The 25,803-nt window shown below is 46.7% G+C and overlaps 1 protein-coding gene and 1 non-coding gene across 6 annotated transcripts in view; one reads left to right on the plus strand and one right to left on the minus strand.

The window, feature by feature from the left end:
* The window catches only part of SH3BP5 (SH3 domain binding protein 5), a 79,184-nt gene extending 68,127 nt beyond the window's left edge, over positions 1-11,057 (minus strand). The window contains exons 1-2 of one of the 5 annotated variants that reach the window (XM_055295478.2): positions 10,851-11,057; positions 8,275-8,337 (exon numbers count right to left, since the gene is read on the minus strand). In XM_055295478.2, the coding sequence (XP_055151453.2) occupies positions 8,275-8,337; positions 10,851-11,042 (255 nt within the window). In that variant the 5' untranslated portion in view covers positions 11,043-11,057. Of the gene's footprint in view, positions 1-8,274; positions 8,338-10,033; positions 10,511-10,850 lie in introns of those variants that run through there. The other 4 variants (XM_055295476.2, XM_055295477.2, XM_063610780.1 and 1 more) reach the window with 4 other exon arrangements.
* A 6,779-nt stretch (positions 11,058-17,836) lies between these two features.
* Positions 17,837-17,942, plus strand: LOC129492369 (U6 spliceosomal RNA). Its single transcript, XR_008660830.1, has one exon. It is a non-coding gene; the product is annotated as a U6 spliceosomal RNA (small nuclear RNA).
* Positions 17,943-25,803: the final 7,861 nt, after the last annotated feature.

Here is a 25,803-nt window from a genome sequence, read left to right on the forward strand (position 1 = left end):
CAGTGAGACTCCATCTCAAAAAAAATAATAATAATAACTATGTTAGGCCTGTCTTCTCATATGCATATATTCTTTTACTATATATATGGTTTTATATATGCTCTATATAGTTTTATATATATTTTATGTATAGTTTTTTTTTCCCCCACTAAGTAGACCATGGCCATTTGTCCATATCCACACATCATCTTTTTTTAAAGTGAAAGGCCACTCTTAAAATGCTAACACCCCCAAGCAAGGCAGACTCTCACAGGTTCACGAGCCAACATGTGCCTAAGTGGACAGGTTCTGGGGAGGGAAAGGAGAACAACAAGGTTGTGTTTTACCAGTGTCACAACTGTCCTCACAGTCAGTCTGTCCAAGAACAGACTGGGAGGCCAGGCGTGGTGGCTCATGCCTGTAATTCCAACGCTTTGAGAAGCCAAGGCAGGAGGACTGCTTGAGCCCAGGAGTTTGAGACCAGCCTGGGCAACAAGGAGAGACTCCATCTCCACAAAAACAAAAATTAGCCAGGCATGGTGGCGTGCTCCTGTAGTCCCAGCTACTTGGGAGACTGAGGTGGGAGGATCACTTGAGCCCAGGAGTTCGAGGCTCCAGCAAGCTATGACTGTGCCACTGCACCCTACCCTGGGCAACAGAGGCCAACACCGTCTCAGGAAAAAAAAACAAAGTGGGAGGCTGGGCGCGGTAGCTCACACCTGTAATACCAGCACTTTGGGAGGCTGCAGTAGGCGAATCATTTGAGGTCAGGAGTTGACCAGCCTGGCCAACATGGGAAAACCCCGTCTCTACCAAAAACACAAAAATTAGCCGGCTGTGGTGGCACATGCCTGTAATCCCAGCTACTCGGAAGGCTAAGGCACGAAAATCGCTTGAACCTGGGAGGCAGTGGTTGCAGTGAGCAGAGATCACATCATTGCGCTCCAGTTTGTGAGACTCTGTCTCAAATAAATAAATAAATAATTAATAAAGCAGGGCTCACTCAGGGAAACTAATTTTCACATCACAGCAGGCAGGCCACAGCGCAACGCCCTGCTGATCCAGTGACTACAAAGTCCATCCCGCTGTAATCCTGGCCTGTACAAGCCCTCCCTCTGACCCCTTTCCCAGTGCCAATCTGACAAAGAAAGGTCATGGCATGACCTGGGGGAAGAGAACAACAGAGCCACTGCCAGGCCCCATAGCCAGTGTGGCCCCAGTGGACATCTCATTGGAACCTTCTCTGTTTGCAGCACCCAGTGGGTCTCAGCCCACCCTGCCAGCCAACCACACAGGGGGCCCTCTTGTCCACTCAGGCGGGGCAGCTCTCAAAGCACTCTCTCACACAGCATCCCTTACCATCCTCCAGGCCACCCAGGGATGTAGGCAAGAATCGCAGCCCCCAGATCCAAAGATGAGGAGACTGAGGCTTCCATGTGCCAAGTATCCCTAGAAGTCAGCAGACCTCTGATTTCAACCTGTATCACCTGATGTCAAGACAGCTGTCTTCCCTCCACCCGCCCTTCCCCACGGCTTTGGTTATTTCACAGCAAAAACTGAGACACAATCCCATTTTAAAGAAGAAATTGAGGCACAGAAATCACATAATCTGGCAGAGGTCCCACAGCTATGAAGACGGGAGCTGGGATTCAGTGCCAGGCGGTCTGGCTCCAGAGGCCAAGCTTTGCCGGCTGTGCTATAGCTAAGTCACTCTACAAGTTTCAAATGTTGCCCCACTCACCTACTTCCCCAAAGGGAAATAAGCAGTATGGGGGGACCATTGAAGCCCAAGACCTTAAGTACCACCATTCTGATGGCCAAACTTCAAGTCAGAGCTATGGGGACAGCGCAGCAGCCCTGACTCAGGCTACCCTGAACAGATGCAAAGACCACACATGTGTTTTTTCTTTATAATCAGCCAATCACCAAAGGTCCTGTTAACACTCTACCTCTCCCCACCTGCAGACGATGTCTGTACCGTCAGCAATCTTCCTCCTCCACTTCAAGGCTGCTCTGGATGTTATCTTCAGACTATTTGGGGTCTGCAGGCCTCAACTCTGATGCCCCCTATTTCAACAAAGCTTTGGCCTCTCAAAGGGCCCTGAGTGACTCTCCCAGAATCCCCCTCACCCTGCTACAATTGCTTCCTTGGATCCAGGAGACTGCAAGCTCCATGAGGCAGGGACGTGCCTGATTATTTGTTGACCACCCTGGTCCCCATTGCCCCACACAGTATTTGCTGCAGGAAGGCCTCCAGGCCAATGTTTACTTCAACCAGATCTCACCTGTGTACAAGAAGGTCGGGGGGTGTAGGGGCTCTGCCAGCCCAGACCGGGCAGCCTGCCACCAGGCCTGGAATCTGGTGCAGCTTCAAGAAACAGTTACTCCTCCCTGCCCTGGTCTATCTCTTGCTTCAAACATTCCCTAGCAGTTTCTTCAAAGCACAGCTGAGTCTTACAGGACCTAGTCCCTAGTGCATTCCACCCACACATGTTTTAATGGAGAAAGTGCTGGGACGTATCACTGTCCTTTGATAGAGGAATTTTTCTCCTGATTTGTGCTAATAATTCATGAGAGAGGGGCCAGGCATCTTCCAGTTCACTCTCACCTCCAAGTTTCTAAGCTCAAAACAGAGTTTTTGGTTGTACCACTGCTCCTTGGGTCCAAACAAAACAAAAAAAAAGTTTTAAGAGAAAACATTTGCTGGTATTTGGAGGGAGGAAAGGCAGAGATAATGAGTGCTGGCTTAAGCATGTTTGAGGAACACAGATACTCAGAAACAAAGATTTTTCAAACCACCCTGCAAGTATAAGCAGAAACTATTCCCACCTGACCTGAGCAATGAGGAAAAGAAAGGACCCCTTCACAGCCCTGGAACAGCCCACTTTCAGAGCAAGCACGGGAAATGATGAAAACATTACATATTGTGCTTAAAACCACATATATATGGGCATAAAATATTACAAATCTTTATTCTGATTAGACTTAGAAATTCTCAGTGTAGCATCTGTTTTAACATTTGAAAAGAGACAGACCTATATAATAGGCATTTAAAAATTACATCAGCATATTGAGTTTTATTACCTCACCTGGCAGGGCTGTCACAAACCTGAATGACCCATTTATCTCTGACTCACTGCCCCCTCTTCTATCCATTACTCACCCATGCCTGGCACAAGGCCCCCTTGCTGGTCCTCAGCTAAGCCAGGCCCACTCCCACCTTAGCACTGATGCGCCCTCCAGCTGGAATGTTCTTCCCCCACATGGCCTGAGGCTTGCTCACTCTCTCCAGACAATACTGCATTCCTCTCCCTCCCCTTGCCTCCAAACACCCACCAGCTGAGTCCCCTTCCAGCTCTTTGCCTCCTTTGTATACATCAGACAACCTACCGTGTGTATTTTAACTTTTTATTGCGTTTTCCACCCCCGCTGCAATGTAAGCCTCAGAAGAGCAGGGACTTCTGTCCATTCTCTTCACTGCTCTGTCCCCATCACCGAAAACTGCCCCCATCACGTAGTAGGTGCTCAATAAATACTTAGTGAATTAAAAAGCTGGTCAGGCGCGGTGGCTCACACCTGTAATCCCAGCAGTTTGGGAGGCCAAGGGAGGCAGATCGCTTTCAGCTCAGGAGTTTGAAACCAGCCTGGCCAACATTGCAAAACCCGTCTTTACTAAAAATACAAAAATTAGCCAGGCATGGTGGTGTGAGCCTTTGGTCCCGGCTACTTGGGAGGCTGAAGCTGGAGAATCACTTGAACCTGGGAGGCAGAGGCTGCAGTGAGCCGAGATTGTGCCACTGCACTCCAGCCTGAGTGACAGAGCAAGACCCTGTCTCAATAAATAAAGCTGACTGATCAATGGATCTGTGGGAAAATGTTTATTTTCCTAACTTAAAACATCAGGCTTATATCCAAGGCCTCTCTGGTTAAAAGGTTCCTCCTTTAACAGCTTGAAAAGGTTGGCTTTCACTGATATAAATCAGCGTGCAAAGGGGACCCAGCACCGTTCAAATAAGGTCAGAGGCAAACCCAGGTTGCAGGAAGAGACAGACATCCAAGTGACACGGCAGATGACTGGCATCCAGAGGCCCTTTTGCAGTCTGGAATTTAAATGGCCAAGAAAAGAAATGGGATGTTAAATGTGGGCCTCAGGAGCAACACCTCAGTCTACAGCTACCCATGGACAACTGCACCACAGTGTGTGAGCACATTAGCAGCTACCACAAGCCTGGTCACCAATTCAGCTTCATCAGACAAAAATCATGAGAGGTGCTGAACGCCCCAGATTGCAATCAAAAGGCAATGGGAAAGGAAATGGGGACAGCAAAATACCTTCCCCTGGGGGCCCTGAAAGTAGACTATCTCATTATTTGCCAATTCCATACTTGTGAATTCGTCTACTCACTAAAATTTATATGTAACCCCAAAATCAATACACGCAGCCCTTTCAGGTTCATTCACCAACATACGCAGGAGCGACATTCTGCCTCCTCCTTTCAGTGCCCATCTTGTAAACAAGTGTCCTTTTCATGGTCTACTTAGTGCCACGTCTTTCACACTTTTGTGCTTTCTTTGGTGATTTTGCTGTTAAAAATGGCCCATAAGGGAAGTGCAGAAGTGCTGTCTAGTGAGCTTTCCTGAGCACAAGCAGGCTGTGATGTGGCTTACAGAGAAAATACATGTTAGGTAAGTGGCCCTGAGTTCCATGCTAATGAATCAATAGTATATAGTAAATAAAGTGTCTTTTAATGGAAACTGAAAAGGTTAATAATGATCAGTTGATGAAAATGTGGCCACAGGCTTGCTCCAAGCCCTGCGTTTTCCCTGCAACAATGGTTCCGTGTTCACAACTTTATGGAATACAAGTACCACAAAAACAAGACTGGGCACGGTGGCTCACACCTGTAATCCCAGCATTTTGGGAGGCTGAGACAGCGGTGGGGAGGGGAGAGGGGGAAACGACGACACAAGGTCAGGAATTCAAGACCAGCCAGTTCGAGACCAGCCTGGCCAACATGGTGAAACCCCGTCTCTACTAAAAATACAAAAATTAGCTGGGCGTGGTGGCGCACGCCTGTAATCCCAGCTACTGGGGAGGCTGAGGCAGGAGAATCACTTGAACCCGGGAGGTAGAGGTTGCAGTGAGCCAAGGTCACGCCATTGCACTCCAGCCTGGACAACAGAGTGAGACTCCGTCTCAGGAAAAAAACAAGACTTGACTGTATATTAAAATGGCTCATTTTCCTGCCCCCCCATCCTTGGGCATACTCCCCTTGACCACCCCAGTGGCTCACTCCACATGTTCCTCTGCAAACAGAGGCTCCCCTGCAGGCATCTGCTCAGGCGTCCTCCAGCAGTGCCCCTCCAGTGTCTCTGGCATATTTCTTACTGTAGCTATTACCACCAGTAATTATTACCCCCTCTCTGCTCCTCACCCCAACCAAAAACATAAACTCCTGGAGGGCAAGGTCTTTGTCTTGTTCACCCACATAAATGCAGTGGCCAACAGTGTCTGACAAGCAGTTTGGTGCCCAGCGTGAAGGGTGAAATCCCACCTGGCTCCTTTGTGACAGAAAACACCTATTAAACCTGTGCCTCCCAGTGCCACATGTAGCTAACACTTGAAACGTGTCTAGTGTCAACTGAAACGTGCCCTAACTGTAAAATGTGCCAAAGATCTTAAAGACTTAGCACAAAAATATATGTAAAATATCAGTAATTTTTTAATAGCAAGTCCACGTTGAAATTGTACTGTCTTGGCTATTCCAGGTTAAACAAAATATTTAAATTCATTTCAGCTGTTTCTTTTTCGTTTTTAATGTGTCTGCTAGGGAGTTTTTAATTGCTTATGTAGCCCGTATTATATTTCTATGAGTCAGTCTTGGTTGTAATACTGTGAAAAGGCCAGCCAGCAACCCAGCCCAGCCCTGGCCACCCCCCTCACACCCTCCAGTTCGCCTCTCACACGGCTCCAAATGCTCTCCAGAGCCAGGCAGGAAACACCTGTCTGGTGGCTTCCTGTGACACACAAATACCTAAGTGTATTCAGAAATGGGATTCAGAAGACAGGGCTAAAGAGTTTAACAGAATAACCAATTTCACCCCAAGATAGTAAGCACGCCTGAGGCTGAGATGTGGGCCATCTTGTTCATTACCCAGAACAGTGGCTGGCACATAGGAGGCGAGCAATTAGAATCAATCAATGCTTTAAAAAAAAAAAAAAAAAAAAAAGACTATTTCCAGAATGGGTATGGCAACTCATGCCTGTGATCCCAGCACTTTGGGAAGCGAAGGTGGGAGGATCACTTTGAGGCCTGGAGTTCAAGACCAGCCTGGTCAACAGAGCAAGATCCCATCTTTACAAAAAAGCTTAAAGATATGAAAAATTAGCCAGGTACGGTGGCATGCACCTGTAGTCTCAGCTACTGGGGAGGATGATGCAGGAGGGTTGCCTGAACCCAGGAGTTTGAGACTGCAGTGAGCTGTGATTGCACCACTGCACTGGGATAATAGAATGCAGGAACTGGAGAAGATCTGGAAAATGCCTGGGACTACAGGATGGGAGGCCTGCCTCTGAGGCTTCATAGTACCAGAAGATGCTGAGCCTCTGAGTCCTGATCTGGAAAGCAAAGAGTCCCTACCCTCCTAGCTCTCCAAGCCAGAACATGCTATGATGACAGCAGTTTAATACAGTGACAACTGGACTGTTTAATATAGTGGCAACTGGGCTGTTGAAACGTGGCTATTGTGACTGAGGAACGGAATTTTTAGTCTTACTTAATTTTAATTAAACTCATTAGCCAGGCATGGTGGTGCACCCCTGTAGTCCCAGCTACTCAGGAAGCTGAGGAATGAGAATCACTTGAGCCCAGGAGGTGGAAGTTGCAGTGAGCAGACATCGCACCACTGCACCCCAGCCTGGGCGACAGAGTAAGACTCTGTCTCAAAAAAAAAAATTAATTAAATTCAAATAGCCATAGGTTGCACATGGCTACCATATGGGACAGCATAGCTCTAGGCTGGTGTGACAGGATGGAATGAGATAAAACGTGTAAAAAACACTCTGTAAATGCTAAAGCCCTATAGGAATGGTAGGGGTTTTGTTGTTTAATACATTAGAAATCTGAGATCCTGAGAGGTTTCAGTTACCCCACATCACAGACAGACTCAATTCGTAAGTGAAAGAAATAAATAAACACAGATTTTACTTTACTTGGGGAGAAGGACAGCCCATGCTCTTGTATACCTACAATGGAAAATGGAGGTGGTTAGCGATAACCCTTCACACAGCTCAGAGCAACAGGCTTTTTAATCCACATTGCTACATCCAGATTTGGTAACTCCAGGGCCTACGCATGCAGCAGAAATCAAGGCTGCCAGTGAATCCTGGTAGATTATATTCCTATCTCCCACACCCTCACTCTTAGGGATCATGTGCTTCTTGTCCCTTCCACTGACCTTTGCTATTTCTCCTGCTACAGAAACAGACTTTGCCAACAGCTCCCTGCATTGGGAAACTGTGCTGAGAGTCCCTTTGGGGCTCTGACAGTCAATTCACAGTCTCCTGAATACATACAGTGGTTGTTCAAATTTGCTGATGGGTGGTAAAAGCAACCACTACTGGAAAGGGGTGGGAACTAATCAGAGGCTGTGATGAATGCTAACTTGTTTACACTCCCGTTGGAAAATGCACATGAAACCCAAATCAGGTTTTAGTCTCCCAAGATTTTTCCCAGCAGGAAAGGCCTTCCCAGTCTAAACAGCTTTTTGTTACCATTATGATTATATTCTATGCACAAGCAGACAATAAAGAAATGAGCAGGGAAGCAGAAGGAGCGGGGGTGAGTTATTAGGACAGGAAAGTCAAGAAATGGTCGAAGTCAGAGGAAACCAACACAACACTTTCCAGGACAAATGGTAGGAACTGCCCTGAATATGTAAGAGATTTTGTGAGCTCATTCATTATTCTCCATTAAAGAGTTCGGCTAATTTTCCCCTCTGTCTTTTCAGTCACATTAAAACTTGGGGCTTAAGCGTTGTGTAACGCTCTGCACAGACTTGGTTTAGGCCCCATGGAGCTTCCATAATGAAAAACAACATGTGAAATTGGATCCACATGCGTTCCGCCCACAGGTTGAGCTCAGTGGTGTATTTTATTCTGTCAGGGAGCTGTTGCTCAACTCCCAAGGAGGGGCGTCCAGCAATAACCCTCCAGCTATGAAGACAAAATTAACCAGCCTTGTGCCGGTGTGAGTGACATCACTTCACCAAGAACAGGAACTCAGCTCTCTGTACCTCAAGTTCAGTTTCCCGTCTGTTGATATCATCCGTGGACTGATTTAACTTCTCCAGTTCTCCCTGGTGAAGAAAAGAGGGAGAAAGAAAGACTTAAGGGATCCGTCTTTTGTTTCCAGTATAACTCAGTCCATAACCTGAAAAATAACCCCGGCCCAATATGCAGGAAAAGGGAAGAATCAGAATTAACTCTTAAGGCAAACAGTTGAGGCTTGACTAGAAAAGCAAATGAATGTCGGCATTTCTGAAACCATTTTCTTGAGGGTGTCCCTTTTGACAATGTCTTCAGAGACATTTGGAATTTGTCAGAGGTCAACTATTCCAGGTATGTGCCTTCAGGTAAACCCCAACTGTTACAAATGGTTTAATGGCCTAATCAAAACAGTACCGTCTGCCTTAAGCAAGAACTTTGCTTAGAAAACAGTAAAAGACAATAAGCAAGGCCAAGCCAAAAATATAAACCCAGTGAAATCATCAAGGGCAGAATTCTGGTATTAACTCACCAGAATTATTTTTCTGTAAAGGGTGAAAATCTTTTCACCTACCAATTATTCAACCTACTTAGCTGGACATTTTAAACTAGCTTTAATCCCATTCCTTTCAATAAATATTTACAAACTGACATTTTGTAAAAAAGTATCCAACATGAACTTAACTCATCATTACTATGCAAACAAAGGATCTTGCTAACATAATCCCATACTAATAACACACGACTTATTCCAAACCAATCATTTTAATTAATAGTATTCCTAATGCAAGGATTTTTTTTCCACCTGATCTTTATCTTGCTAACCTGACAAAACAATTCATTTAAACCCCAACCACTGAGTTAAGTGAGATTTTAAATTGATCTGTGCACTAAAAAACCAATTAGATATCCAGAAATTACAGAGCATGCTTAAAAGCAATTTTTTAAAAAAATGATTTATTGAAAAGGTAGAAAAAAACGGGCCTTAGAAAGGGATTTGCTCTGCTTTTTGCTTAGGGGTGAAGAGGTTAAACTGTCACTCCTAGATCTCGGCTTGGAAATTGTTTTTTAATCATCTCTCTTGGAAATGGAGGCACAGCCAGCCAGCCCAATCCCCTCGCCGCCTCCACGCGTCAGCTTTGCGCATCAGTTGTCCCCGATTTCTTTTCATGCCCAACCTCACGACAACGAAAAGCAGGGTTTTAAGCAATGTCAGGCCAGGCAGAACGTTGAGCCAGTGATGACAATAAGCCGCTCATTTCGCTAACAATGAATCAGAGAAGGAAAACGGCTCAGGCCGGGCACCTTGGCAAGTGAGGACTCTGCACCCGGGGCACCGGTGCCAGCCCGCGCTGCAGGGGCGGGCAACGCCCACCCGCCCGGCGCCCACGCGGGCGACCCCTCCTCGCAGAGCCTGGACGCCGTGCCATGCCCGCGATGCCGCGGCCAGGCAGGGGTACCCCCGAGGATACCATGGTGCCCCCGCCCCCTTTTTCCCTTTGTTGCACATCCGCCCGAACCGCCAGGCACGCCGCGGCGACCCCGATCCTGCTAGGGGTCGGCGGGGGGCTCCCCGCAATAGAGTCAGGCCGCATCCACGCGGGCACTGTAGCCTCCTCATTGTGGAGACGATGAAACGGAGCATACAGACCGTCTCCTGCCACCCTCTGTGGCCGCCAGTCCCCGGACCACAGTCACTGGGGGCTGCGAAGTGGCTTTACGCGTAGACACCGACCTCCGTAGCAGCCCTCGCGAAGCCCGGATGCGGGGCGACCCCGCGCGCCCTACCTGGATCCGGGGATCCACCTCTTCTTCCTCCTCCAGCCCCTGCTCCATCCCCTCTTCCTCCTCCTCCTCCTCGTCCCGGGCAGGCGGCAGGAGCTCGGCTGGCTCCTCCGAGCGGCTCCGCTTCAGTGCCGCGTCCATGCAGGCAGCCAGCACGCGCGCCGCGCAGTGGGCTCCGGAGCGCCCCAGGGGCCGCGGCTGCCACAGGCTGGGCTGGAGCCGCCTCGCCACAGCCGGGTACGGTCGGGGAGCCGCCGGGGCCGACACCCGGGAGACGCAGCTCGCCGATGCGGATCCCTCCGGCCGCGGTGGAGCAGAAAAAATGGGCGCGGCCGCCCCCTTTCTGCCGCGGCCGTCAGCGCAGCGCCCGCTCCGCCCCCGTCCCGCCCCGACCGCGCGTTCCGCGGCCAGTCCCAGCTACCCAGGTCTCGGTCACAAAACCCCAGCTCCCTCCACATCTCCAAGGTGGCAAAATAGGACAGCCCCCACCCCCTTGTAACTTAGCAGCTCGGATATATCTCAACTACGTAACGCAAGCCTCCCGCTTTCCGGAGTCCACTTCTCCAGCCCTCCTCCGAGGCGCGTTGTATGTGTGGTAGGGAGGCGTGGGTGTTTTCACGCTGAAGTCGCCTTCCGAAGCCTACGCTCAGTGACCCTGGGGCTCAGGACCAAGACTTGCTGAAACCCTGTACCCAAAGCACATTCCTCCCCTTGAGCGAACCTTGGGAATGGCGGAGGTTCCGTGCACTGATGCATTGCCGAAGGCTGCGGCCTCTCTGGGCGAGCCCCATACCGAAACACAGAGGTGCGGCGGTCCTACCTGAATAGCCGGGAAGCATGGAGAATGCTTTGAGCTGGGATTTAAGGAGGTGGCAAGTGTAACCCCTGTTGATGGGCAAACTCTGGCCAAGAATTTATGAATTAGTGAGACTTCCTGCCCACCATCAACAAGTAGGGAGACAGAGTTGGCCTGGCAGACACAGCATCCGAAAAGGCCAAACTGAAGAGGCATGTGTGTGCTTTTATGAAATGTCAGGGCCACTGTGATGTCAGGGGAACGCAAAGGATGACCTTGGTAAAGCAGGTGAGCACATGGCTGCTCACGTCTCCTTCCCTTGAGAAATGCAGAACGTGCACATGTTCTACACGGAGGCCTGTAGCCCATCAGCTCTGAGTTTGGAGGACAAATTTGCTTGAGAAAGGAGCTTCTTTCTGAGAATCTATCATCAAAGCCACCTTACAAAACCTGGGTCTGGCACGACGTGGTGGCTCATATCTGTAATCCCAGCTCTTTGAGATGCCAGGACACAAGGATCACTTGAGGCCAGGAGTTCAACACCAGCCTGGACAATACAGCCAGACCCATTCTCAAACGAATAAATAAATAGTCCTGCTTCCCGGTGGTTTTATCAGAAACTAGGCTAGAGGGTTACTCCTTGGGCAAGGCACCACCCCATACACGCTGGCACTGTAGTCCACTGTCAAAGGAAATTTGTCCTGTCTCCTGGAGGTAGTGCCATGGTTTGTTTCTAAAAAGGTCAGACCTGTTCATTGCTCTTTAAATCAAGGATGAGTCAGCAATTCTGTGAGAGGTGTTTCAAAGCTCCTTGCTAAAGACATAGTTGCTTTTGGTTTTCCAGTGATAGATGAAGCCAGGAACAAGATAGCCATAGGGGTCACTTTGGAACACAGGAGGCACCAATCTTCTCTGGTGGCTTGGAATTGAGCCTCCAACTTTGCAGGTACATCCTAGCTCTGAATAAACTGAGAGTCAGAGTTTGAAATAAACAGAGATCTCTGGGGTCAGCCCTGACTACGATAAATGCTTCTCAGCTAGCAGAACCCCATCCTCTCCATTCTAAATAGCAAACTCCAAATTACATTCCTGCTTAAGCTTAGGTCAAGAGCAAAATATATCTATGAGACATAGGCCAACTGCTCAAGAACACCAGTTCAGACTTTTGTTGTCTTATTTTTTGGAGATCTGGGCCAGCTATAGTGTTAATCCTAATAGTGTTTCTAAAGTCAAAATAAGAAAAATAAATAAACCACAGGCAGTACTATATACAGTCAACCCTCCATAGCCTCTCAGGTTCCACATGTGTAAATTCAACTAACCACAGATAGAAAATATTTGGGGGAAAAAAACACAACAAGCAAAAAAATACGTATTTAAAAATATATGGCCAGGAGTGGTGGCTAACACCTGTAATCCTAGCATTTTGGGAGGCTGAGGCAGGGGGATCGCTGGAGGCTGGGAGTTCCAGACCAGCCTGGGCAACAAAGCGAGACTACCTCACTCTCTAGAAAAAAAAAAAAAAAAAACAGTATATGACAATTATGTACATATTTGCATTGTATTAGGTATTGCAGGTAAGAAATCTAGAGCTGATTTAAAGTATACAGGAGGGGCTGCTCATGGTTGTTCATGCCTGTAATCTCAACACTTTGGAAAGCCAAGGTGGGTGGGTTGCTTGAGCTCAGGAGTTCAAGACCAGCCTGGACAACATGGTGAAACACCATCTCTTTTTTTTTTTTTTGAGACGGAGTCTTGTTCTGTCCCCCAGGCTGGAGTGCAGTGGCGTGATCTCGGCTCACTGCAAGCTCTGCCTCCCGGGTTCACGCCATTCTCCTGCCTCAGCCTCCCAAGTAGCTGGGACTACAGGCGCCCGCCAACACGCCTGGCTAATTTTTTGTATTTTTAGTAGAGACGGGGTTTCACCATGTTAGCCAGGATGGTCTCGATCTCCTGACCTCATGATCCACCCGTCTCGGCCTCCCAAAGTGCTGGGATTATAGGCGTGAGCCACCTCGCCCGGCCGGTGAAACATCATCTCTACAAAAATACAAAAAATTCGCCAAGTGTGGTGGTTCATGCCTGTAGTCACAGCTATTTGGGAGGCTGAGATGGGAAGATTGCTTAAGCCCAGGAGGCAGAGGTTGCAGTGAGCCAAGATTGCACCACTGCCCCCCAGCTTAGGTGACAGCAAGACCCTGTCTCAAAATAAATAAATATATAAATAATAAAGTATACAGGAGGGGCCAGACGTGGTGGCTCATGCCTGTAATCTCAGTCCTTTGGGAGGCCGAGGCAGGACGGACGATCACTTGAGGCCAGGCATTTGAGACCAGCCTGGACAACAAAGCAAGACCTGGTCTCTAGGCCAGGCATGGTGGCTCACATCTGTAATCCTAGCACTTTGGGAGGCCGAGGCAGGTGGATCACCTGAGGTCAGGAGTTTGAGACCAGCCAGGACAACATGGTAAAAATACAAAAATTAGCCGGGCATGGTGGCACATGCCTGTAATCCCAGCTACTCGGGAGGCTGAGGCAGAAGAATCGCTTGAACCCAGGAGGCAGAGGTTGCAGTGAACCGAGATGATGCCACAGCACTCCAGCCTGGACGACAGAGTGAGACTTTCTCTCAAAAAAAAAAAAAAGAAAAAAGAAAAAAAAAAACACCTCGTCTCTAATAAAAATTGTTTTAAATTAGCAAGGTGTGGTAATACATGCCTGTAGTTCCAGCTACTCTGGAGGCTGAGGTAGATCACTTGAGCCCAGGAAGTCAAAGCTGCAGTGACCCCTGATTATGCCACTGCACTCCAGCCTGGGTGACAGAGGGAGACCCTATCTCAAAAAAAAAATGTTTTTAATGAAAAAATAAATAAAGTATACAGGAGGTTGTATGTAGGTTATATGTAAACACTGCCATTTTCTACAGGGGACGTAAACATCTCAGATTTTAGCATTGCAGGGGTCCAGAAACCAATCCCCCAGAGATATCAAGGGACAACTGTATATATTCCCTATTGGCACATATGTAGTGCATATAAATGCATAGCAAAAGGCCTGGAAGGATTTATACACAGTAAAGAGTGGCTACCTCTGGGAAAAAGGGAGCAAGGAGTGGCCTAGGATTGTCTGGGATAGGGGCAGGGGATCAAAGGAAACTTAGTTTCTCAGTAATGTTTTTATTTTTCACAAGGAGAATATGTCTATGATTGTTTTGTGGAATTTAAAGATAAATTTAAAATAATGCATACTGGTGAGGTGCGGTGGCTTATGCCTGTAATCCCCGCTGCTCTGGAGGCTGAGGCAGGAGAATCGCCTGAACCCAGGAGGCAGAGGTTGTAGTGAACTGAGATGGCACCATTGCACTCCAGCGTGGGCGATAAGAGTGAAACTCCGTCCCAAAAAAAAGAAAGAAAGAAATGAGAAAGCATACCACATATCCTTTTGGGGGAAGAGCACTCCAGAGACTGCAGCAGCATGTGCAAAGGTCCTGAGGTGGGAATATGCCTTGGGTGTTGGCAAAAAAGCAAGGAGATCCATGTGGGTAGGACAGAGACAGCCAGGGAGAGAGGGAGGGAGATGAAATCACAGGCAAGCATGTGGGTAGATCACGGAGATGCTTTAGGTCATGGTAAGGAATTTGGATTTTGTTCTGAGTGAGTGCTCATGTAATAACTCTGAGCATGTGTATGAGAAATTGACTCGGTGGACATTGAGAAGCTAGGATCAGAGGAGACAAAGGAGATCCATCAGCCTGATGATCAGCCTCTTCTGATTGCTTCTGTTTTTTCAGCAAAGTAATGAGCCACGTCATCAGCTGAGAATGAGGGGATGTGGGGCAGAGGGCGTTGGAGGTTGGAGGAGAGAGGCTTTGTGAAAGAGCTTGCCGGGAGAGTTGGTGACTGAGTTGACCATGGGAATATAATTGCCAGGCTGCGCTGAGGACCCACCTGTGGTTTGAGAGTCCCAGTGAACCCAGTCAGCAGGGACGAGTGGATTTTCCTATAGTACAGTCTCCAAATCATTCCCATCTTTCTAACCCTTGATTCGGGGCTTCATCATGGCTCCCTAGACTCTTTTACAGTCCCTCACCCTCTTATGTCCGCACTTCCCACTTGATCTAGCTTAGATTCCATTGTGCATCATTAAAATCACCACACTGCAGTCAACCACAACTCCCTCACGCTTCTCCACGACCACTGTAAGCACTTGGCATAATCCCAACCCTGGTTCAATCCCACAGCCTTATCACTTTTTACCTGTACTTAGTAGCTAAGCTAAAGTGCTGGGATTATAGGTGTGAGCCACCACGCTCAGCCGAAGAGTTGGGGTTTTTTTTAGTTTAGTTTTTTTTTGCGGGGGGGTGGGCAGAGTCTCGCTATGTCGCCCAGGCTGGAGTGCAGTGGCGTGATCTCAGCTCACTGCAACCTCCGCCTCCTAGGTTCAAGCTATTCTCCTGCTTCAGCCTCCTGTGTAGCTGGGATTATAGGCGCCTGCCACCACGCCCAGCTAATTTTTATATTTTTAGTAGAGAAGAAGTTTCACCATGTTGGCGAGGCTGGTCTTGAACTCCTGATCCACCCACCTCGGCCTCCCAAAGTGCTGGGATTATAGGCAAGAACCACCACGCCCGGCCAAGAGTTTTTGTTTAATGTTTTTAAAGTGAAGTTTGCAGGTGAAAGTGGTCAGCAACATTAATTCGTTTGTATTTTTGTTTTGTTTTTTGTTTTTAGATCTAGATCTGCAGAAAGCAACATTAATTCAGTACACTTTTCAGCCCCTACTATATGCATGCACTATTTCTGGGGCCAGTTTGAGGGTCCCAAACATGTAGATGACAAATTCCTAGTCCTTTACTTGGGGAGACAGGCCCTCATGAAACCTGAGCCCCAGGCCAGGTCTCACACCTGTAATACCAGCACTTTGAGACGCCAAGGGAGGAGGATCGCTTGAGGCCAGGAGTTCAAGATCAGCCTGGGCAGCATAGTAAGAGCCTCCCCACATCTCTACCAAAAAATTTTTTTACATTAGTGGAATGTGGTGGTGCGTGCCTATAGTCCTAACTACCCAGGAGGGTGAGGCAGGAGGATCCCCTGAGCCCAGGATCTCGAGGCTGCAGTGAACTAAGGAAGTGCCATGGCACTATAGCCTGGGTGACAAAGTGAGACCCTGACTCAAAAAAAAAAAAAGTGCCCCAAAGCAGCAGCCACATCAATCCCTCATTGTGAAGTTAAGACTCTTTCTGTCAAATTTCAATGCCATTTAAATTAAGATTCCTTGCAACGCCAATTTTTTTTTTTAATGCTTTGTGAGCTAGGTGTGCTGGCTCACATCTGTAATCCTAGCACTTTGGGAGGCCAAAGTGGGAGGATTGCTTGAAGCCAGGAGTTCAACACCAGCCTGGGCAACATAGCAAGACCCCATCTCTACCAAAAAGTACAAAAACTAGCTAGGTGTGGTGGTGTGCACCTGTAGTCCTAACTACTCCAGAGGCTGAGATGGGAGGATTGCTTGCACCCAGGAGGTTGAGGCTGAAGTGAACCAGGACTGCATTACTGCATTCCAGCCTGGACAACAGATAGGGACCCTGTTTCTAAATAAATAAATTAAATTAAATTAAATTAAATTAAATGCTTCGTAACTACCTGTTAACTCCTAGAACAGAAACTGCTGTCTGGACTAAGAATGAATCTGCATTCACATCACACTCTGGTGTCAATGTCAGAAGAAACTGACCACCAGCATCCCCTCTTTCTCCACCAGTGATATTTACGTGGCACTTCAGGTCAGAGGTTGCAAACTGGAAGCGACTGGTGGGATCAGGCCTGGGGTATGTGCTGCCTGGCTGACATAGCCTTTATAAATTTGAGCCAGCAGTTAAAACTAACATGAAGGAGGCTTGCAGCAGTGTGGGGAGGGACTCGTGCATGGGTGCGCAGCCACCACACCCCACCCACATCCCCTGCACTAGCAAGGTCCCCCCCCCAAAAAAAAAAAAAACACCTAAACATGAAAACAGTGACCTAATATGAAAATGCAGACATCTCTGATTGGCAAGAGTGTGGAGGAGATGTGAGGAGTGGCTGGCTGGCCCCTTTAGGATGGCATGTAGTCTCAAATTAATCTCAGAAAGCTATTGGCAGACCACTTGCACCTGGCAGGCCACACACAGGTAAATGTCTGACCTCTCCCCAGAGCCCTCATGGTAAGGTGTTGCAGGAAAGCTGGCTCTGTAAGTCTTCCCGCCGACTCTCACTTCTCTTCCCAGCGACCCCTAAGGATCATGGCACATAGTAAGGTGGAAGAGAATTTTAAGGTAGACCAGAAACCCTTCAACAATATTTTTTAACCCCAAATGACTGGTTCTAAGAATTCAAGGGTCTATAGAAGCCAGTTCTTTGAAAGGGATCAGAGCCTCCACATTAAAGAGGCATCTGTTTAATTCAGCGATTCAGTGACATCAGTGTGTTGCCAAATTGTCTTCCAATGTGGCTGCTCCCTTCTAATGAGAACCTTTATTTGTGTCTAAATTGAATTAAACTTGTCTCTTGACCCAGATGAATTACAGGCCACAGCACCTAGAGAATCCAGGAAGGAGATTTTCAGTGTATATCTGTAGTCTTAGAGGACCTACAGATATTTAGGGTGGTGCTGGAATCCTGGAGATGGAAAAAGTGTTCCATTAAAAAGAAGAGCCCGGGTGTGGTGGCTCACACCTGTAATCCCAGCACTTTGGGAGGCTGAGGCAGGTGGATCACCTGAGGTCAGGAGTTTGAGACCAGCCTGACCAATATGGTAAAACCATCTCTACTAAAAATACAAAAATTAGCCTGGCACTGTGGCATGCGACTGTAGTCCCAGCTACCAGGGAGGCTGAGACAGGAGAATTGCTTGAACCCAGGAGGCGGAGGTTGCAGCGAGCCAAGGTGTCGCCACTGCACTCCAGCCTGGGTGACAGAGCAAGACTCTATCTCATAAATAAATAAATAAATAAATAATAAAAAGAAGAAAGAGTGCTTGCTTCAGCAGCACATATACTAAAATTGGAATGATAAGAGAAGACTAGCATGGCCCCTGCACAACCATGACATGCAGATTTGTGAAGTGTTCCATTAAAAATTAAAAAAAAGAAAGAAGACGAAAGATCTTATTGAAGTGATGGCCTTTGCTAAAAAAAGGGGGGAGAAAGAAGAAAGAAAGTTCTATACCCTGCAAACCAATGAGCATAACATTTTGCAGACACTATTCTAGAATGGGATTTTAAGGAGGAGAGAGTACTTCTGTGTCCCGAGAAGAAAAATGACTCATCACCATGACCCAGCTCGGGTTAACCAAGAACAAATCATGTCAGCACAGCCCTCACTTCCTTATCCATGGCTTATTAATCTAGGAAATCTAAGGAAGGAAATAGGCAAGATAGACAAAGATAAATGGTACAGGAAAAGGCCACTTAAATAAATCCACATATAAAGGAAGCCAAAATGCCATATTAAATGGTGAAGAAAGGTATTTATTAGGACTTTACTCTGGAAGATAAAACTTAAAATAATGTTAAGAAATTTTTCTTGTATTTTAAAAATACAATAAATATTTATTTATTTGACAAGTATTTATTGGCCATCTATTATATGACAGCCTCTGGCAAGTGAAAATATGACAGTGAACAAAGGAGGCAAAGCATCTGCTCTAGTGGAGCTTATAGTCCAAGGGAAGACAGACAAATGGTTAAATATGTAAAAAAGCAACGTATGCCGGCATGGTGGCTCACACCTGTAATCCCAACACTTTGGGGTCACCTGAGATCCGGAGATTGAGACCAACCTGGCCAACATGGCGAAACCCCGTCTCTACTAAAAATACAAAAATTAGCCAGGCATGGTGGCAGGCACCTGTAATCCCAGCTACTCAGGAGACCGAAGTGGGAGAATCACTTGAACCCGGTAGGCGGAGTTTGCAGTAAGCCAAGATCGCGCCACTGTACTGCAGCCTGGGTGACAGGAGAGAAAACCTGTCTCAAAAAATAAAAAAATAGGCCAGGTGCGGTGGCTTACACCTGTAATCCTAGCACTTTGGGAGGCTGAGGCAGGCGGATCACCTGAGGTTGGGAGTTCAAAACCAGCCTGGCCAACATGGAGAAACCTCGTCTTTACTAAAAATACAAAATCAGCTGGGCATGGTGGTGCATGTCTGTAATCCCAGCTATTCGGGAGGCTGAGGCAGGAGAATCACTGGAATCCAGCAGGCGGAGGTTGCGATGAGCCGAGATCACGCCACTGTGCTCCAGCCTGGGCAACAAGAGCGAAACTCCACCTCAAAAAATGATAAATAAATAAATAATAAAATAAAACCTATTATAAAAAGGCTACTATAAAAGCACTTTTATAAACCTAAACTCTTCCCTGTGGCCTCCCAGGCCCCACCTCATCTGCCTTGTGCCCACATCTCACACCTCCTGTCACCACCACCCCTCCTCCTCGCTCACCCTCTGGCACCACGTGGGCTGTCAGCTGGCTCTGTCCTCAGGGCTTCTGCTGTCTGCATCGCTATCTCCTCCAGGGCACGGCTGCCTGACTCCTTCTCATCATCCACATCTCAGCGCAAATGTCACATCCATAGCAAGGCCTTCTCCAACTCCCATCTGGAACAGTTTGTCCTCCAGCCCTCTCTATATAGTTTGGCTGTATCCCCACCCAAATCTCATCTTGAATTGTGTCATGGGAGGGACCTGGTGGGAAGTGATTGGATCATGGGGGCAGTTTCCTCCATCCTGTTCTCGTGATAATGAATGAGTTCTCACAAGATCTGATAGTTTATAAGCGTCTGGCATTTCCCCTGCTTGCACTCATTGTGTCCTGCCACCCTGTGAAGAAGGTGCCTGCTTCTCCTTTGCCTTCCAGCGTGATTGTAAGTCTCCTGAGGCCTCCCCAGCAATGCAGAACTGTCAGTCAATTCAATTTCTTTCCTTTAATTACCCAGGTTCAGGTATTTCCTCATAACAGTGTGAGAATGGATTAATATTCCTCTCTATCTCATTACCCTGTTTTGTTTTCTTCATAGCAATTATCTTTATCACTAGCTAGTCTATTTTGCTTTTAATTTTTATTTTTTATTTTTAAAAAATAGAGATGGGGTCTTACTATGTTGTCCAGACTGGTCTTGAACTCCTGGGCTCAAGTGATCCACCCGCCTTGGCCTCCCAATGTGCTGGGATTATAGGCATGAGCCACCAAGTCCAGCCTTTATAATAAGTTTTATAATAAGTTTTTATAGTTATTATAAAAGTGATGGCAAGCACTGAAGGGACTGAATTCAAAGAATGACACAGTTGATATATTTGCTTCAGTGATCACTGGGGCTGCTGTGTGGACATGAAATGGCCATGAAGGCAAGAGCAGGAGCAGGGATACAGGTCAGGAGGCTGTCCCAGGGGCTCTAGTGAGAGACGTGGCTGCCTGGGCTTGGGGTCCGATGGTAGTAGGGAGATGGACTGGAGTTGATTTAGGTTATATTTGGAAATTAGCCCAACAAAACTTGCAATTCCATCTGATATGGGGGCAGGGGAGGGCAGAGGCAGAGACATCAAGAATAACTCAAGATTTTGGCTTGAGCAAGCAGCTGACTGAAGCTGCCATTTACAAAGTGAGGTAGGGGAGACTTAAGAAACAGTTTTGCAATCAAGAAGCCTGTTTTCAGGCACCCAAGTCTGACAGGCTATTAAACACTCAAGTGGAGATGTCAAGTAGACAGTAGGATAGACGTCTGAAGCTCAGGGGACAGGCCAAGACTGCAGATATAAATTTAAGAGTCAACTGCATGTAGATGATATTTAAAGCCAAGGGATTGAATGAGATCAAGGGACTGAAGTCACTTAGAAGAGGGGAGATGTGGAGGAAAAGAGGACCAGGACACAGCTCTGGGGCATCCCAACATTTAGAGATTGAGTCTTGGAGGGGAAGTCAGGCAAGAGGACACCAGCCAGCTGATTCTTAAAATAACAATAATCACAAAAATGAATCAATCAACTGTTGAGGAATTTTTTGCATATGTTTTTCTGGTAAAATTATATGATCATATAATAAAAAAATTGGTCGATTCACATTTGACTTTCACAGCACAATCATAAACAGTGTAATTTTGGCAAAAAGAGCTGAGGTCTGTTAATTTTCCCAGGTGTCTCTCTTACCTCTTTGATATTCAAATCATTCTCATTTGAAGTATCTTTTTGGTCCTTATCCTCATAGATTTTTCTCTCATCTAATGCTGCTGTTTCCTCATATGTCAATGGCTTAGCAAATGATTAGGGCAGTTCCCCAAAATTGCTTTCCTAATCTTTTTATAATCTTCCTTATTTTGCAAGACTGACAGTTTCACTTTGCCACCAATTTTTATGTAATTTATGTTGCATTGTGCTGTTGTAACCTGACAGCTATAGAGAAAATAATGGACAAAGACTGTGACACACTGGGCGGTGGTAGAAGCTTGGTTTTGAAAGGAATGGATATGTAGTCAGTTTATGAGTGATGAATTTTGTATCATAATGATGTTAGCTGTCTATAGTGGAGATAACTAGCTGTCCACCAAATCCATTCTCCCCTTCCTTAAGCAATAAAATCAACAGCATTTCCCTGCCTACCATTTGGCTAGGTGTGGCTTTGTGACAAAGTGAACAGCAGTGACATGCCACTTTCATGCCTGTCTGACAAAAATCGCCCACAACTGCTCCTTTGTGTGTTTTCCTCTTTTTTGACTGGATGCAGATGACAGTGAGGGCCCTGGAGAATGACAGATTTACAAGATGAAGACAACCTAGATCCCTGAGTGACTGCATGGAGGATAGCACCCCCACCAACTTGAGTACCCTGATTTCTTGTTACCTGTGCTAGAAATAACATTCCATCATGTAGAGTCATTAAACATTTGAGTCTATTTGTTATGGTGGCTCAGTCTATCCTAAATGACACGCTGCTCTACTTAACTTCAGGAACGGGATAATGAATACTCAATAATGAGGAGCCCCTTATATATTTCAGCAAGATATTTATTACTTCACGTAGACTACACTATTACTTTGTGTAGACAAGGCTGAGAAACAAGGATGTTTGCTGACCCAGGTCAGAGAAGTAGTACTGACTGAAAAACCAAACCTAAAGGTTAATGAATCACTGTCCAACCATATACATTCCTTTGGGCTTTATTATCAGTTCTGTCCTTTTCAACATTTGTAGTAGTGACTTGGATGAATATAAAGAATGCTCACTTCCCAAGCTTGCGAAATCCACCCTGGATTGGACAATCATGATTCACAAATATCTTGGCGTTTTATTTGCATTGTGTTGTTGTATCCTAACAACTGTGGAGAGAATAATGAAGAAAAACTTTGACCCAATGGGCAGGGGGCAGAAGCTTGGCTTTAAAAGGGAAAGGCGATCGTGCCACTGCACTCCAGCCTGGGTGACAGAGCAAGACTCCGTCTCAAAAAAAAAAAAAAGGGAAAGGTGGTGCACCAAATTGAAGATGGTAAAAATCACTGGGGTAAACTGTAAGGTCCTGAGCTTAGTTTGAAATAAACTAGAACAAGATAGAGAAGACATGGCTTAAAGCAGCACATTTTTTAAGTTAGACATTTTAGAATGCATTTCTATAAGCATTGTGCCTATAATAAAAAGGTGATAATCTTGTGTTTTTCTGCCTGTGGGGGGAAACTTCCTCTTGGCATTTTGTTGTCAAATGCTACACAATACGTGAAATGGGCTCAGAGGAGAGTGCTCAGAACTGAGAAGCCTCAGGAAGATGGATTTGGGGTGTGTGTATGTGTGTGTGTTTTAACAGAGACAGGGTCTTACTCTGATGCGCAGGCTGGAGTCCAGTGGTGTGATCACAGTTCACTGTAAACTCTAATTCTTGGACTCAAGTGATCCTCCTGCCTCAGTCTCCTGAGTAGGTAAGACTAAGGGAATGCACCACCAATTTTTTTTGTAGTGACAAAGGTCTTACTATGTTGCCTAGACTGGTCTTGAACTCTCGGCTTCAAATGATCCTCCTGTTTCAGCCTCCCAAAGCGTTCGGCTTACAGACGTGAGCCACTGCACCTGGATAAATTTTTTAAAACATTCTACTGGGTAAATCTGTTCAATTGTTAATTGGGTTGCCTCAATAAGCAGTGAATGCCCCATCTCTGGAAGTGTTTGAATAAATTTGCATATAAAATTACTGTTATTCAGTCATTTTAATCTACAAGAGTGGCAATTTCATATGGTTCAACCTAATATTTGGTGGAAAAGGTAGAGGATGAGTCAAGCAATTGATATTTTCAGAGCAAGTGACAGAAGCACATCTCAAACTGACTTCACCAAAGGAAAGGAGAGGTATTAGTGGAGTGGAAAGCGTATTGGCTCGTGTAACTGAAAAGCTCAGATAAATTTAGCTTCAGGTATGGTTACATCCAGCAGTCTCTCTCTGTCTCTGCCCTGTCCTCCTCTGTGTTGGCTCCCTTCCCAGACACACCTGCCCCTTGTGCTAAGCAGCTGGGCACTAGCAGCTCCAGGCTTATGTTAAAGCAGCTTAACAACCCCAGCTAAGAGTCTCTCCTCACCAATAATTCCTGGGACTAACTCTTATTGAAGTGAGTTGGCTCATACACTCCTCCCTGAATCAATAACTAAGCCCTCAGTTATTGACTCAGGGGCAGGGAGTAAAATTACTAATTGGCTTGGCCTCAATTACAAGTTGCCCTGGAGTCCAGAGGAGAGTGGGGTGAGAGTAAAGAAAGGGTGGCTTTCCAATGGAAAACTGAGGTGCTACAGGTTGACCCGAAAATGAAATGGTGTGTTGGTTCTGAGTCTATTTGAAAAATAAATAAGTAATAGAAAGATGAAGTGAACCAACCAAGTGAATCACCAGGGGAAAATGTGTTCTAAGCAGAGAGAGCAGCTGGTGCTCATGGGGGAATGAGCTAGGTAGGTTTGAGGAACAGAAACCAGGTCAGTGTTCCATTATCTGTTGCTGCAAAACAAAACATCAAAACTTAATGGCTAAAAGTAATAACTGTTTTATCTCTTCAATTCTGTAAAATGACTAGACTCAGCTAGAAAGTTCTGCTCCGTCCTGTCTCTACTAAAAATACAAAAAAAAATTAGCCGGGCGTGGTGGCGGGCGCCTGTAGTCCCAGCTACTCAGAGAGGCTGAGGCAGGAGAATGGCGTGAACCCGGGAGGCAGAGCTTGCAGTGAGCCGAGATTGCGCCACTGCACTCCAGCCTGGGTGACAGAGCGAGACTCCATCTCAAAAAAAAAAAAAAAAAAAAAAAAAAAAAAAAAGAAAGTTCTGCTCCATGTGATGCTAGCTGGCTGCCGTCACATGGAAGGTCGTCCAAGATGGCTTAGTCACATGGCCAGCAGTCAATGCTGCTGGCTGGGGGCTCATCTGGGCTTATGTATGGCCCAGGGCTCCTCGGTTCTCCTCCATGTGTCTTCTCTGTGAAGCTTTTGGTTTCTTACAGCATGGTAGCTGGATTCCAAGAGAGACAGCAGAAGCTGCTAATCTTTTTTTTGTTTTGTTTTGAGACAGAGTCTTGCTCTGTCGCCCAGGCTGGAGTGCAGTGGCATGCTCTCGGCTCACTGCAAGCTCTGCCTCCTGGGTTCACGCCATGCTCCTGCCTCAGCCTCCTGAGTAGCTGGGACTATGGGCACCCACCATCAAGCCCGGCTAACTTTTTGTATTTTTAGTAGAGACAGGGTTTCACCATGTTAGCCAGGATGGTCTCGATCTCCTGACCTCGTGATCTGCCCGCCTTGGCCTCCCAAAGTGCTGGGATTACAGGTGTGAGCTACCGCACCCAGCAGAAGCTGCTAATCTTAAAGCTTCAACTCAGAAGTCCTGGAACATTAATTTAATCACACACAATCATGGAGCCAGCATATTCAAAGGCTGTTACATTAGCGTATAGGAAGGGAAGAAACTGGTGGCCACCATCTTGGCTCCAGCCTTGGGGAGTAGGAGGCTGGGCCATAGTGAAGGGCAGAGTGGTATGCAATGGAATTGGAAAGGTAGGAAGGGGCTGGATCAGGGGTATGGAAACTATAATCCACAGGCCAAACCCAGCCCACTGCCTGTTTTTGTAAATAAAGTTTTATTGGAATGTAGCCACATTCATTTGTTTACCATATTGTCTATGGTAGAGTCTAATAGCAGAATCGAGCAGTTGCAACAGAGACCATGTGGCTCACAAAGCCTGAAATATGTTCTATCTGGTCCTTTACAGAAAAATCTACTGATGCCTGGGCTAAGTCATGGAGTGCCTTATAAGAATTGTTGAGGAGTTTGAATTTTATTCTAAGTGTGATGGGAAGCCACCAGGGGGTTTTAAACCAGTGAGCCACAATATCCCACCTACATATTTAAAAGATCCTCTCTGGGAATGGATTACTGGAGGATAAACATGAAAGCCGGGAAACCAGTTAGCAGACTATGACAATAATCCAGATGAGAGATGATAGAGTCAAAAACACAAGTGTGTGAATTTTGCACATGTATTCAGGAGAAGCAGCCTGCGGGACTTACTGAGCCATTGGATATGGGGATGAGAAAAAGAGAGGAAGCAAGGATGACCTACATTTTTGGCTTGAGCAACTGGGTAAAGGGTGGTATTATTTTATTTTATTTTTTTTTTTTTTGAGCCAGAGTCTTGCTGTCGCCCAGGCTGGAGTGCAGTGGCGCGATCTCGGCTCACTGCAGGCTCCGCCCCCCGGAGTTCACGCCATTCTCCTGCCTCAGCCTCCCGAGTAGCTGGGACTACAGGCGCCCGCCACCTCGCCTGGCTAATTTTTTGTATTTTTAGTAGAGACGGGGTTTCACTGTGTTAGCCAGGATGGTCTTGATCTCCTGACCTCGTGATCCGCCCGCCTCGGCCTCCCAAAGTGCTGTGATTACAGGCGTGAGCCACCGCGCCCGGCCGGTGGTATTATTAACTAAGAAGATGACGA

The sequence above is a fragment of the Symphalangus syndactylus genome, chromosome 10 (assembly GCF_028878055.3).
Source record: "Symphalangus syndactylus isolate Jambi chromosome 10, NHGRI_mSymSyn1-v2.1_pri, whole genome shotgun sequence".
Lineage (NCBI taxonomy): Eukaryota > Metazoa > Chordata > Mammalia > Primates > Hylobatidae > Symphalangus > Symphalangus syndactylus.